Genomic DNA, 16,390 nt, shown 5'->3' on the forward strand with positions numbered 1-16,390 from the left:
AGGTCATAGTGTAATACACTGTTAAATTCGTCTCGACGTCAGAAACAATCCCATGATGTCCAAAGCATGTGGTGCCATTTAAAAAAGTCAAGGTGACCTTCACTTTTTTACGTAAAAAGCATCTTTTCAAATTTAAGAATATGCGAACATGTAGCTCACCAAGTACTGAGAAACTTTTGTCTAAAACATTTTTTAATCACACTACCGGAAATGCCTAAAAAATGGTGACATAACTTAACGGACACACCGTGTATATCACAAACTCAGAAATGTAAAATAATTTGTTGTTATTTAAATACTGGGTTAATTGTCACGCACATTCGTTGTAAAGTGCACCACAATTTTTTATATTTATTATTATACTTTTTTTAGAAATGTATTTTGAGTTGTTCTCCAATATTTCTCCTTTGTTTCTCCAATAATAATTTGAACAATTTGAAAGTAACCCATCGAGATTCTGAAATTCTTCGAATGTTTTCCGTTTCGTATTCCACCTACTCGTTTCCGTCATAAATGCATAAAGGTCGCACACCACAGACTGCGGATATCTCGATGTAGAATAAAACAAATTTGCATGAATTGCAAGCGATAGTAGTCGGGTACACGTTCGACTCTTCCTTTAAATTTTCTATTGTTTTAAATTCCACCTACTCACTTTCGCCATAAATGCATAAAGTTCGCGTTCTATTTTTGGAGCTCGACGAAAAATGTTTTCAGCTGTTGATATATTTTACGTTGACACACGAGGCCATTCAAAGTGTAGAGTTACACAAGTTTTAGAAAATTATTCGATAAATGTAATCTCTTTGTAATAAATGTAACGTTTATTTTGAAAGTGGTGTATATAAGTCTATTTTTTAGTCAATTCAAAAATATAAATTAATTATGTCAAGTCTGGCAATGTTTCTACTAATTTATCAATATATATGTAATTTGATTATATAAATTTCTTTCAGGCGAATTTAACTAAAATAATATACAGGGTGTTTCGTCTAAAACACCCAGTAGGACACCTAAACATCTCATCAGGTTATTATGATGCAAAAAATATTTGTTACGTAATGTGCATGGTGTCAATGGGCCAAATATCTGGCACGAATATTTTTTTCCGAAGGTCATTTTTTTCGGAACTATCAAGGTCATCCTTGTTTTTTGATACATACCTATATTTTTATTTTATTGCATCGGGTAACTGATCGAAAAACGCATTCAGATATGTATAATAACATGACCTCGAAATGACCATGATCTTCGAAAATTAAAGTTTTACCTTCAGATCAAGCTCAAGGTCATGTTATTATACATATCTGAATGTATTTTTCGATCAGTTACCCGATGCAATAAAATAAAAATGTAGTTATGTATCAAAAAACATCGATGACCTTGATAACTCCGAAAAAAATGACCTTTGGAAAAAAATATTCTTGCCAGATATTTGGTCTTTTGACACCATGCACATTACGTAACAAATATTTTTTGCATCCCAATAACCTGATGAGATGTTTAGGTGTCCTGTTTTAGACGAAACACCCTGTATATTTACGAGTTGTAAATGGACTTACACCATTTTCGTAATTAGTCAATTGTAAAAAATCATTTAATTTCAATTAAGAAAAATTAAATATCACTTGAAATATATTCTATAGTAATCCAATTTTGTTTATAAATAATAACAAGAAATAAAATAGTAAATTTTATGTAAACCTGTGGCAACCACGTGACCCCACCACTTATGCCTATGGAAATTGGACTTACAGTCAGCGGCAATATTAAGTGGACATTTTAATCTATAAAACGCATTTTTTAAATTATCGTTACAGACTCGGATAAAAAAGTTGACAAAACGTCATTTTTAAAATTTTGAATGATTCCTACCAATAGCAATCTTAATAAAGGGCCTAGCAGACTAAGATAGGTGCAGCGGCCCCACCCACAATTTTATTGATATTGTGCGGAAAACGATGGTTTTAGGTTGAAAGATAACCCCCTAAAATTTTAAGTCGCTAACCCTTCGTATAAGGATGATATGAGGGTAAATACCCTTAACTGTATCATTTTTTTTCTCGGTTGTTAATTAAGATATTCGGATAAAAAAAATACGAAAATACTCGAACTTACCTCCTTCATATCATACATTTTTTTCACCATTGTGATCAAATTATTAAGGGTAGAAAAAAATCATTTAATTTTTTAGGGGTGGGAATTGCAAACAACCCTTAGAGTGACCACTTCCAAAAAATTCAAGAACCATGTTCTGTTGCTTATCTAACGTATAAAAAAGTTTCAAGATGGTCGGATTGGTGGAACATAGTTAAATATTGAAAAACAAATAAAATTACGTCATAATGGTATAATGTACAGTGCAGTGTTTCTTATCAGGATCAATTATTTCTTTTTAAACGCGACGCATAACATTGCATAAGTAGTATATGTATAGTTTTATATGCGGTTATATTATACATACAGGGTGTCCCAGCTAACTTGATCACCTTGAATATCTTTGTTGTTTTTAAAGATACGTCAAATGTCTGAAGGACAAAGTTGAATGGTAAAATGGGGCTCATAAGATACCAACAAAATTTTTTTTTCATGTAATTTTTTTTAGAGATATGAAGGTCACCTTCATTTTTTTTAATGGAATGAGGTATTTTTCAATACATCAATCGATGCAACTACACATTCGTTATAAAAAAGTACTAACCTATGTATGTCGAAAAGTTAGTAGTTTAGATATTTCAATTTAAAAAACCCTAAAATACCATTACTGTCGTACTAAGACGTTAGTACTAACGTCGTACAGGGTGTCTCAGACCACCACTACCGCGTCTATTTATAATCTAGAAAATAGGTTATTTTCAAAAATTCAAAGTGTTTCTTTTATACATTAGATGCGCTGTATCAAATGGTGATATTTTTAACTTCCGGTTTCGGCCGGAAATAGGTGATTGAGACCGGAAGTTACATTTTTCAAATGGAACATGATATTTTTTATTACGGATTCGGATTCTATGCGAAACCTATTTCCGGCCGAAACCGGAAGTTAAAAATATCACCATTTGATACAGTGCATCTGATTTATTAAAGAAACACTTTGAATTTTTGAAAATAACCTATTTTCTAGATTATAAATGGGTGGTAGAGGTGTTCTCAGACACCCTGTATATGTATAATATTACCGCATATAAAACTATAATATATACTACTTATGTAATGTTATGCGTCGCGTTTGAAAAGAGAAATAATTGATCAAGAAGAAACTTAATATCCTGATAAGAAACACTGCATTGTACATTATACCATTATAATGACGTAATTTTATTTGTTTTTCAATATTTAACTATGTTCCACCAATCCGACCATCTTGAAACTTTTTTATACGTTAGATAAGCAACAGAACATTGTTCTTGAATTTTTTGGAAATGGTCACTCGAAGGGTTGCTTGCAATTCCCCCCCTAAAAAATTAAATAATTTTTTCTACCCTTAATAATTTGATCACAATGGTGAAAAAAATGTGTGATATGAAGGAGGTAAGTTCGAGTATTTTCGTATTTTTTTTATCCGAGTATCTTAATTAACAAGCGAGAAAAGAAATGATACAATTAAGGGTATTTACCCTCATATCATCCTTATACGAAGGGTTAGCGACTTAAAATTTTAGGTTATCTTTCAACCTAAAACCATTGTTTTACGCACAATATCCGCACAATTGTGGGTGGCGCCGCTACGCCTATCTTAGTCTGCTAGCCCCTTTTTGTTTACTTATTCTCTAGCGAAATAGTCGGTCTGACATCTTAAAAAAATTCAAGTCCTTTGGACCAATTTTTAAAAAGTTACGCGATTTTTAAAATGTCCACTTAATATTGCCGCTGACTGTACACCACTTTCATAATCAATCGCTACGCAATTTCTTTTTAAATGGAACAAACCATTAGCTTTTTTAAAGATATTAAATATTAAGTAGAAATAAAAAGTTTACACTAAATTAGACTTGCACCACTTTCAAAATAAACGGCCCTAATGCCACAATGTCATTTTCACGAAATATTGTTAGATAATCAATTTGTAATTAGCAAAATAATGTTGCAACACGCCTGGCGGAAATGGTATGATTTATAAGGAAGATATCGTTTACGTGAAAAGGCTGACGATAGCAAAATTAGCGTAGCGACGACGTTAGCGAAATTCGATTGGCCGAGCCGTAACACACGACTACTTGAATGATGGTCAAGCAACTTTTTCCTGAGTGTTCGAACATTTCCGGTTGGAACAATATGAAAACATGATAAGGCTAACCGAATATATGTACGTTCGTTCCGTATCGTCCGCAAATCATCGTGAATTAACAGTGTCGTCGTAGCCAAGTAGAATCTTTATCATTATTGCATCCTACATCATGCGCGTAAGTATATGCGCGGCGATAAACAATAAAATATATTCCGAGTTCCCACGCGAGGTTATGCCAGTTGGGATAGTATGGAAACTAGTTACCGTGACCTACGTCTGGTGGGAAAGCTGCGGTAGTAAAGACAATAATAAAATAGCAAATCTATCGAGACAATTGTTTATCAGATTTCATATTCGTTAATTTCTCTATTATACACAGTGAGTCCGAAGAAACAGAACACCTAATATCTCCGTTACGTTTCGTTGTAGAAAAAATCATCTTAGGACAAAGTTACACTGTTTGAAAGGTCACATGTAACGGTGTAAGGGATAAAATTTTCAAGGTCATTTTTGAATGAGATTTCAAGGTCATCAATGTTTTTTTAAATGGAATGATATGTCTTCGTTAACGTAATGTTGTAGCTGACGAAATAACGAATTCATCCATGTAACATATTATGACTTACAAATGACCTTCAACCCAGAAAAATTCGAATAAATTTGAAAAATTGAAGAGTTGAAATTGAGGTCAAAATAGAAAAATTGAAGTTGGAATCGAAGAGTTGAAATGGAAATTGAAGAGTTGAAGTTGAAATTGAAACATTGAAGTTGAAAACGAAGAGTTGAAATTAAAAATTAAAAGTTGAAATGGAAATTGAAATTTGAAAAATTGAGATTGAAATCGAAGAGTTGAAATTGAAGTTGAAATTTGAAAAATTGAAGTTGAAATAGAAGAGTAGAAATTGAATTTGAAATTGATGTTGAAATCGACATTTGAAAAATTTAACGGTGAAATTGAAGTTGAAATCGAAGAAGTTTAAATGGAAATTGATGTTCAAATGCAAATTGAAGTTGAAATGCAAATTGAAGTTGGAATTAAAGTTGAAATGCAAATTGAAGTTGAAATTGGAAAAATTCAAGAGTTGAAATTGGAGTAGAAATTGAAAGATTTTAGTTGAAATCGAAGAGTTGAAATCGATGTTGAAATCGAAATTTGAAAAATTGAAGAGTTGAAATTGAAGTTGAAATTGAGGTTAAAATAGAAAAATTGAATTTGGAATCGAAGAGTTGAAGTTGAAAAATTGAAGTTGAAAACGAAGAGTTGAAATTGAGGTCAAGATAGAAAAATTGAAGTTGGAACCGAAGAGTTGAAATGGAAATTGAAGAGTTGAAGTTGAATTAGAAGAGTAGAAAATGAACTTGAAATTGATGTTGAAATCGAAATTTGAAAAATTGAAGCGTTGAAATCGAAATTTGAAAAATTGAAGAGAGTTGAAATTGTAAAATTGAAGTTGGTATTGATGTTGAAATTGAAATTTGAAAAATTGGAGAGTTGAATTTGAAAAATTGAAATTGAAGCAAAAACACTAACTCGAACGAATAATACCAATGTTAATACTGCTAGATTATGGGTATATAAAAACCACACTGTTTATGGTCTTAAAGACGTAAACGTTAAAGAGTCTTCTTAAGACGCAAGACTTTCAGACTTGAAATAGACGTAAAATGGACGTCTTATGCTATCTGGACTGTCAACGCCGAATCTGTTATTACGTTGTGTATTGCGATACATTTGAATGTATAGCAGCTCAAGGGAATATTTTTGAATATTTTGCGTAACAGAAACAAACCAAATGAATCTTGCACGTTGAATTTTATTTATTCCATTTTTCTGGGTTGAAGGTCATTTGTAGGCCATATTGTGTTACATGGATGAATTCGTTATTTCGTCAGCTACAACATTACGTTAACGAAAATATATCATTCCATTTAAAAAAATATCGATGACCTTGAAATCTCACAGAAAAATTACCTTGAAAATTGTTTCCCTTACACCATTACATGTGGCCCCTCAAACAGTGTAACTTTGTCCTAAGAAGTTTTTTTCTACGACGAAAAGTAACGGAGATATTTAGGTGTTCTGTTTCTTCGGACTCACCCTGTATACATATATTTAACCCCACTCAAACCAAATTTGTATACGACAAATAATATAACACGGCCCGCTCTAGCGGTTACGACGCCCCGGGCAAAAAAACAAATTGCCGCCCCTTTTTAAGCACTAAGCACCGCGCTGAACAAAATGACCTTTTTTTTAGCAAAATTGTCTGGCAAGGGTAGTCTGAAATTTTCTATTAATTGAATATTTAAAACATCATTATTTTTCCCACACTTACAGCCAAAGCCAAAATGGCGCCCCTAAATTTTTGCGCCCCGGGTTGTCCCCCCCTAAAGCGGGCCCTGAATATAAAAAGATTGTTTAACCTTTTGTAAATCAGTGGTTAATATTAGAGGTATGTACTGGTAGTGAAAAAATGGTACTCCCAATGTCCCATAATAATAGTAGCAAGTGAATATTCAAACGGAAATTATTTGCAAACGCAGCTGTAACTTATGTTGTAGCGCAAAATTGCGAAGCCTTTAATCAAAATCAATGTTTCACGGCACGTGTCATTTGTTTTGACACATCTTTCAATTTTTAGGTTAACCTAATTATTACGAATCATAATACTATATTTCTAATTTCATCCGCTGATCGAAATTAATTGTTTTATTTCAGTTGAACATCAACCCATTGTAAAAGTAAGATGAAAAGAAAACAAGCTATGCTGAAAGCAGTGAAGAACGACGGCTCCGATAATTTTAAGCTACAACTAACCTACTAGATTAAAATGCAATCACGAAATTATTGAAATCTCCGGAGAGAAACTATCTGAACACTCGAAATAAATACTAGAAGTAATATTTTTAATTTATTGTTTAATGTAATCAAGTTTTTTGATAATAAATATTATTATTATTATGAGTCAAAGGGAGTATTAAATAACTGTTGAAAAGTTGAAACTAGTCCATTAAACTTTAATTTAGTGTTTAATAGAGAGATAATATCAACTTCAATTTCAATATCAACCCTTCAACTTCAATTTAATCTCGTCAATTTCAATTTTCAATTTCATTTCGTTAATATCAACTTCAATTTCAATATCAATCCTCCAACTTCAATTTCAATATCAACCCTTCAACTTCAATTTCAATTCGTTAATTTCAACTCTTCAATTTCAATTTCAACTTTTTAACTTCATTTTCAATTTCAATTTTTTCATTTCAACTTTAATTTCAGCTTCAATTTTAACTCTCCCATTTCAACTTCAATTTCAGCTCTTCAACTTCAATTTCAACATCAATTTTTCCAATTCAATTTCAATATCAACCCTTCAACTTCATTTTTTCAATTTCAACTTGATTTTTTCAAATTCAACTCTTCAATTTCAATTTTTAAATTTTATTTTCAACGTCAATTTTTTTAATTTCAACCTCAATTTTTCAATTTCAATTCGTTAATTTCAAATATTCAATTTCATTTTTAACGTCAATTTTTCAATTTCAATGTCAACTCTTCAATTTACACTAGCAAGTAAAGGCTAACGTCTTAGTACTTAACTATAATGGTGTTTTAGAATTATTTAAATTGAAATATCTCCTGAACTACTAACTTTCCGACGATTTTAAGATACAACTAACCTACAAGTTCAAAATGCAATAACGAAATTATTGAAAAATCCAGGAACTATCTGAACACTAAAAATAAATACTAGGAGTAATATTTTTAATTTAATGTAATCTAGTTTTTTAATAATAAATATTATTATTATTATGAGTCAAAGGGAGTATTAAATAACTGTTGAAAAGTTGAAACTAGTCCATTAAGCTTTAATTTAGTGTTTAATAGAGAGATAATGTCAACTTCAATTTCAATATCAACCCTTCAACTTCAATTTCATCTCGTCAATTTCAATTTTTCAATTTCATTTCGTTAATATCAACTTCAATTTCAATATCAATCCTCCAACTTCAATTTCAATATCAACCCTTCAACTTCAATTTCAATTCGTTAATTTCAGCTCTTCAATTTCAACATCAATTTTTCCATTTCAACTTCAATTTCAATATCATCTTTTTAACTTCATTTTCAATTTCAATTTTTTCATTTCAACTTTAATTTCAGCTTCAATTTTAACTCTCCCATTTCAACTTCAATTTCAGCTCTTCAATTTCAATTTCAACATCAATTTTTCCAATTCAATTTCAATATCAACGATTCAACTACATTTTCAATTTCAATTTCTCCATTTCAACTTTAATTTCAGCTTCGCAACTTTAACTCTCCCATTCAACTCTTTCATTTCAACTTCAATTTCTACTCTTCCATTTCAACTTCAATTTTTCAACTTCATTTCGTTAATCTCAACGTCATTTTTACAATTTTAATCCGTTAATTTCAACTCTTCAATTTCAACTTCAATTTCAATATCAACCCTTCAATTTCAACTTCAGTTTTTCAAATTCAACTCTTCAATTTCAATTTTTCAATTTCAACGTCAATTTCAATATCAACCCTTCAACTTCATTTTTTCAATTTCAACTTCATTTTTTCAAATTCAACTCTTCAATTTCAATTCGTTAATTTCAAATATTCAATTTCATTTTTAACGTCAATTTTTCAATTTCAATGTCAACTCTTCAATTTACACTAGCAAGTAAACGCTAACGTCTTACAATTAGTACTAACTATAATGGTGTTTTAGAGTTATTTGAATTGAAATATCTCCTGAACTACTAACTTTTCGACGATTTTAAGCTACAACTAACCTACAAGTTCAAAATGCAATAACGAAATTATTGAAAAATCCAGGAACTATCTGAACACTCAAAATAAATACTAGGAGTAATATTTTTAATTTAATGTTTAATGTAATCTAGTTTTTTTATAATAAATATTATTATTATTATTATGGGACAGAGGGAGTATTAAATAACTGTTGAAAATTAGAAAGTAGTTCACTAAGCTTTGCAACTGTTTGATCGGTAGTGTTTAATAGAGAGCAAATTGTTTTCGTCTCTCAGGAAGTAGCCCTAAAAAGATTAACCTGTTAGATGGTAAATGTACACTACCGTTCAAAAGTATCGCCGAGCATCTACCCGTTAGATTCGATTAAAATAAAATTCGAGTAGATATAGTTCCCTTTATAAAGGTTCCTTACATTCTATTACAATCGTTATCATCGAAAAGTATAAATAAACAACGTTTTGGACGCGTCAACTATTTTGTTCGTCGCCATCATGACGATGCATTGGGAAAACTAGATGATACATATGAATGATATACACGTTGATCCCTGATCCCCGGTTCGAGTATCGAAATCGTAACGATCATAATAATAATTTCCCGTGGATTAAAAAGTGAGAAACGCATCGGGCTTCGCGCGGACATTGTCGACGGGGGCTTTTGGAGAGGGCTGTACGCGAGTCAACGCATGAAACAGAACACTTCCGGCCGACGAAATACGTTTCGCATACGGCGTCAGCTGCACACGAGCCGACACGTCCCGGTTTTCGGTCGCACGATAGGTAAAGGTAATGTCAATATCAATGAGAGAGACGCGCAGCCGTTTTTAGGTTAGGTGTGCGCACGTGCGAGGGCCGCGACAGCAGCACGCGTTTATTATTCGTGTTCACGCACACGAGGCGATGGTCGGTTTCGCGAAACGCACGCGGCCACCACGCGAAAGAGACAGACAGATGTGTGCCCTGTTTTACGGGATGATCGCGAAACACGAACCGGAAGTCGAGGAAACAACGGGTTGCAACGGGTGGTTGAGTGGCGGGTTACGCACCTGATCCCGAAGCTCTCCTTCCAGAACTCGGCCGCGTCCGCCTTGGTGATGCGAAACTTGTGCCCGGCGAATACGCCGTTCGGGAAGATCGCCTTCAGCTCGGACAGCATGTGACTGAAGACCAAGCTGAGCTTGGTCAGGTTGCGTCGATAGTGGGACGTCTCGTCGAACATCTTCTCCTTGCCCTCCTTGAACAGCTTGATCGCCTGTTTACACTTTCGCATCAGATTGTTGATGAACACGCAGAAGTGATCGTTGCTGTGCAACATCTGCATCCTGTCCTCGTACTTGCTGTAAATCAGCCGTAGCCGCTGATACGTGTCGGGCAGGATATCTAGGATGAACGGGGGGGAGTTTTTCAGGTTCATACGCTGGTGTTGACACAGTTTCACCACCTTGTCCATCAGCTTCCAGGTCTTATCGAGCATTCGCTTGTCGGTCGAGAGTTTCGACACTGTCATCGGGTCAGCGAAACGACCGTGAAGCTTCTGAAATATCGAGCCTATGTGCACCGCTCTGGTACGACTGCTGTGTCCTCCTGACGACATCTTGACGTGCGCGTGCATATCCCTCTCCCGAGCACACCGGGACTCCCCTGGCGGTGCGGTGGTGTGCTCCTGCTCACCTTCGGGACGCGAGAGAGTCCCCGCCGCCGCGCACTCTTTTACTTTTGCCCCCGCACTCACACTATTCGCGGACAGAGACACAGAGAAGAGAAAGAGAGAAGAGAGAGCAAGAGAGAAGAACCACCAACAAACAAGCCCGTGCGCTTAGGTTAGCCTGGCCTGCACTCCCGCGATACGATATACCGCATTTCCTCTCTCAACGAGACGCGTTCACTATCTCGACGACCTTCTCACCAAGCCCCGACCACCGGACGTACCATGATGTTACGCGATACCGCATCCTAGTCCAGCTACACAACCGTACTGACAACAGCGGACAGCCACAACGAATCGACACTGACACACGACCAAGCGTGTGCCTGCTGGTGCCTGCCCGACTGTGCTTCGTTCCTTCTGGTTACGCGCATGACCGCGTCACGCTTGGGGACGCTGCCGTCGCCCGCCAAATTCAAATCGCGTCAAACTCACCGTGCAATAGATTACTTCCATCGGGAACATCCTTTACGAGACCCGTCGTAACGACGGGTTCTAATATTATTAATTTGCGATTATTAAACCTTTGCACTCAGTTCTCGCCGATAATGCGACATTTGAAATATGAACTTTACATTATTACTGAATATGTTTCTTCAATCGAACGTATTTGCTGTTAATAAATTTTTGAATGCTTTACACACGCGATTCAAATAAATCTTGAAAAAGATCCAAACTAGGATCGAAACGCTGATTTTGTTTGACAATTAGCAAAATTGTAAAGCATTTAAAAATTTATTATAAATTATTACGAACATAAAATTTTCATTTTGTTGAAGATTAATAAGTTGAACTTGTTTTATATGATGTGTAGCTACGGAATGAATATTTTGTTTTATTGCAGCAACAGGATTTTTATTATACAGGGCGAGTCCGAAGAAACGGAAAACTTAAATAACTCCGTTACTTTTAGTTGTACAAAAAAACTTCTCAGGACAAAGTTACACTGTTTGAAGGGCCACATGTAACGGTGTAAGGGAAACAATTTTCAAGGTCATTTTTTAATGAGATTTCAAGGTCATCGATATTTTTTAAATGGAATGAGGTATTTTTTAATACATCAATCGATGCAACTCGGCGTTCGTTATAAAAAAGTACTAACCTATGTATGTCGAAAAGTTAGTAGTTCAGGAGACATTTCAATTTAAAGAACTCTAAAACACCATTACTGTCGTACTAAAAGACGTTACACAAGCAAGTAAACGCTAACATTTCAATTTCAATGTCAATTTTTCCATTTCAACTTCAATTTCAATGTCAATTCTCCAACTTCGTTTTCAATTTCAATGTCAATTTTTTAATTTCAATATCAACTTTTCAACTTCATTTTCAACTTCAATTTTTCCATTTTAATTTAATTTTAACTCCAATTTTAACTCTCCCAGTTCAACTTCCATTTCAACTTCACTTTTTCAATTTCATTTCGTTAATATCAATTTCAATATCAACCCTTCAACTTCAATTTGAATATCGACTCTTCAACTTCACTTTCAACTTCAATTTTTCTATTTCAACTTTAATTTCAATTTTAATTTTAACTCTTCCATTTCAACTTCAATTTCAACTCTTCCATTTCAACTTCAATTTCTACCCTTCCATTTCAACTTCAATTTTTCAATTTCATTTCGTTAATTTCAACTCTTCAATTTCAACCTCAATTTTTAAATTTCAACTTCAATTTCAATATCAACCCTTGAATTTCAACTTCAATTTTTCAATTTCAATTCGTTAATTTCAAATCTTCAATTTCATTTTCAACGTCAATGTTTCAATTTCAATTTCAACTCTTTAATTTACACTAGCAAGTAAACGCTAACATCTCGCAATTAGTACTAACTAATGTATAGTGGTGTTTTAGAGTTATTTAAAATGAAATACGTCCTGAAGTACTAACTTTTCGACATACATGGGTTAGTACTTTTTTTTAACGAATGTCCAGATGCATCGATTGATGTATTAAAAAATACCGCATTCCATTAAAAAAAATATTAATGACCTTGAAATCTTGTAAAAAAAATGACCTTTGAAATTTTTTCACTTACACCGTTACATGTAGCCCTTCAAACAGTGTAACTTTGTCCTAAGAAGTTTTTTTGTACAACGACAAGTAACGGAGATATTTAGTTGTTCTGTTTCTTCGGACTCACCCCGTATACAGAGTGTCCTAGGCCACCCGTACCACCCATTTATAATCTAGAAAATAGGTTATTTTCAAAAATTCAAAGTGTTTCTTTTATGAATCAGATGCGCTCTATCAAATGGTGATATTTTTAACTTCCGGTTTCGGCCGGAAATAGGTAATTGAGACCGGAAGTTACATTTTTCAAATGGAACATGGTATTTTTATTACGGATTCGGATTCTATGCGAAAAAACAAGAAACTTTTGTCTGAAACATTTTTTCAAGAAATGGCATTATATGTCCTTTATGTAACCTTCAATATGAGTCTCGGCGAAATAATGTTTTCACTATCTGTGTAATATAAGCCCAATTTGTGTTATGCAAGCAATGAACTTTAATCAATAAAATATTTTCCACTTTGTTCGATGAACTTTTGCTATCTTTCTGGCATCTTTCTGGGTTATGCCAAGAGCAGATAGTAAAAACATTATTTCGCAGACTCATATTGAAGGACATAAAATGACTTTTTCTGAAAAAATGTTTCAGACAAAAGTTTCTTGTTTTTTTGCATAGAATCCGAATCCGTAATAAATTCCTCATTTTTGTCATATAAATGCATGTGCAGTCTAGTTATAACATAGACATATAGAGATAGACTGCGCGGCCTGTACGAAGCGCTGAAGCACATAATGGCGGCGTGCGAGAGAGAGAGCATTAGCCGGGGTCCATAGCGTTCTCTTTCTAATTGATGTGTCGGTGGGGAAAGATTCCCCTACTTGCTTGCTAGATAATGTAGATTTCTACATAGTATTGATTAATTTGTTAATATTTATTTGATTTTTGACATTTATTTGTTTTTTGGTTCCCTACCAACGAATTGTAAAATAATAACAGATTAGAATAAACATTCAAAGACACACGTTTATTTATTGTACGTAACCATATTTATTTTAAGAATGGTAAAAAAGTGCTGCATCTGCAAGCTCCAATATTCTCCTGACGTTACTTTTCATAAGTAAGTAAAATAAAAGACATAACTGTTTGTAGCTTTTACATTCGTAATAGGTTTTGTTTACAAAATTTGTTTAATTTGTTTTCTATTTGTTTAGTTTTATTTATCTGTTAATATTAATGTAAAACTGTTTCGTTTTAATGTTTAGAATTCCTAAAAACGAAGAGGTAAAATTAAAATGGTTTGCAGTTATAGGGCGAGAACTAAAAAAGTACAGTACAGTATGCAGTAATCATTTTAATGAAAGAGATTTTACTTATAAAGTTGTTGGAGATAATATAAAAAGATTTATATCGCCTAAAGCTGTTCCAATAATACATGGTCAAGTAATGACGTAGTAACAATATGCAAAACAGCGGAAAAAGTAATAAGACTCACACCAAATTTACGTTCAAAAAATATTTTACAAAAATTAATCATCCAAGCAAAAATGTTGCTTTCAACAGTAAACATTTTCCCACGTATGGATATGTTTGTTGAACAGACGGTTGAAAGAAACCATAAATTAAATTTAATTAATCTCATTTTAAAAAAGTATTTTAATCTTCGGCTTCACCATGAAGCCACATGTGTACAGGATTCGGTACAGCGAATTCGAAGTTATTATAACAGAATTGTTGTTTTCAAAAATCAATAAAAAACAACTAAAAATAATCCTTGACTTATTTTATTATTTATATGTTGGTTGATAGCACTTTTTTACCATTTTTAAAATAAGTATGGTTTCACTTAATTACGTTAATTAGGCACGTGGCACGTGTTTTTTCCGTAAGCACAGAGCAGCACAGAGTGTGGAGGCAGGGCCGTTCCTACCCATGGATCCTACCAGGCGTGCAATGCGTGCCCGCACGCAGGCGGCCGATTTTAGGGGGCGGCCGACTGCGGTCGAAAATGGAACAACGCAACCGAAATAAAATAAAATTTTATATTAGGAATGCGATATATTATTAGATTATAAAATGCGTTAATACAACAAATTCATTGTATTCTGAATTTCTCATTATAAATTTGAATAAAGCACTTATGTATACTGGTTTAAATATTTTTTCTCATTGTCAAGGTGAGGGTGGGGGACGGCGAAAAATTGCTCAGCACGCAGGCGGCTGTACACCTAGAAACGGCCCTATGTGGAGGAAAGTTCTCCAATAAATAAACGTGTGTCTTTGAATGTTTATTCTAATCTGTTATTATTTTACAATTCGATGGTAGATAACCAAAAAACAAATAAATGTCAAAAACCAAATAAATATTAACAAATTAATCAATACTATGTAGAAATCTACATTATCTAGCAAGCGAGTAGGGGAATCTTCCCCCACCGACACATCATATAGAAAGAGAACGCTATGGACCCCGGCTAATGCTCTCTCTCTCACTCTTTGTACCGCGCGCCGCCATTGTGTGCTTCAACTCGCCCATAAGACGGCGCAGTCTATCTCTATATGTCTATGAGTTATAAGTTATAACTTTATGTTATTGTTTCTTATTTTAATGTCAATGTCAACTATAACCTATAACCAACTGTAATTCGTGTAGTCGCTAATGGCCCCGCTGTTAACGCGATCACGTTAAAATAAACTGTAATAAATAAATAAATAACAATAATCACGACTGTACTCTCTTAATATTTGTCGCAAATTTCCACCCAATGTAATAAACTTTTACTTTCCTAAAAAGTAAATGATAAATAGGATAATTATAATTATCTATTTTATTATAATTAAGTAGTTTCATTGGTGAACCTGCAGAAATAATAACTGTATTGGTTTGTAATGTTCCCTTACTCCTATATTTAATGCAGACAATATTTAGAAGGCAAAGGAAATGATAACACTGAACATATAAGTACAAAAAAGATGGTAAAAATATGAACTTATATTGTTTTATAGGTACATATACAGAAACAGAATAACCCTGATTAAAGAAAGGACTTGAATGTAAAAAGTATTATGTTGGTATTGAGTCTTATCTGATCTTATATTTGGAAAGAGGATGAGAGAAATTTTTAGTATGTGTGTACGCAAATAATTCACAAGTCAGACTGTCAATCCTGACTGATCCTGACTTCAATCAAAATAAATTGCTCCGTGAGATGTCGGTAACAAATTCTGATGATTATAAAAATTATTTCCGAATGGACAAAAACCTATTGAAGACTGTTAAATTGTTTCTCCTCCACTTCCCGTGATTGAAGCTCGGATTTCCAAATATCTGGAAATCCGTCAGTCCATTTCATCAATCCGTCAGTATTAACCTTTCACGATCAATCCGAATGTAAATCTTCGACGTGACTGTCATTCCGATTCCGATTGACCGTGTCATTTCCTTTCCTTCCTTCCTTCAATTTCCATTCAAAATTCTGTCGTTGCCAATCAAATTCGACGATTAAATTGAATAAACTTCAAGGACCACTCTGGACAATTTCTCCCAATGCATGCTAACCTAACTTTCATTTTTCAAGATGAAGATTTATTACATTTCGCAACATATTACTTAGGGATGTGACTATAATATATTGATCGAAGGTGGATACACATGG

At 33.6% G+C, this 16,390-nt stretch overlaps 1 protein-coding gene across 3 annotated transcripts in view; it reads right to left on the reverse strand.

Annotated features, from left to right (window-relative positions):
* Cbl (E3 ubiquitin-protein ligase CBL) overlaps positions 1–11,074 on the reverse strand; it is a 134,625-nt gene extending 123,551 nt beyond the window's left edge. For 2 of the 3 annotated variants that reach the window (XM_076442722.1, XM_076442719.1), the window contains exon 1: positions 10,060–11,073. In XM_076442722.1, coding sequence (XP_076298837.1) covers positions 10,060–10,625 — 566 coding nt within the window. In that variant the 5' untranslated portion in view covers positions 10,626–11,073. Of the gene's footprint in view, positions 1–10,059 lie in introns of all 3 variants that reach the window. The other variant, XM_076442720.1, reaches the window with a different exon arrangement.
* Between the last annotated feature and the right edge of the window lie 5,316 nt (positions 11,075–16,390).

This window comes from Lasioglossum baleicum, chromosome 18, assembly GCF_051020765.1.
Source record: "Lasioglossum baleicum chromosome 18, iyLasBale1, whole genome shotgun sequence".
NCBI lineage: Eukaryota > Metazoa > Arthropoda > Insecta > Hymenoptera > Halictidae > Lasioglossum > Lasioglossum baleicum.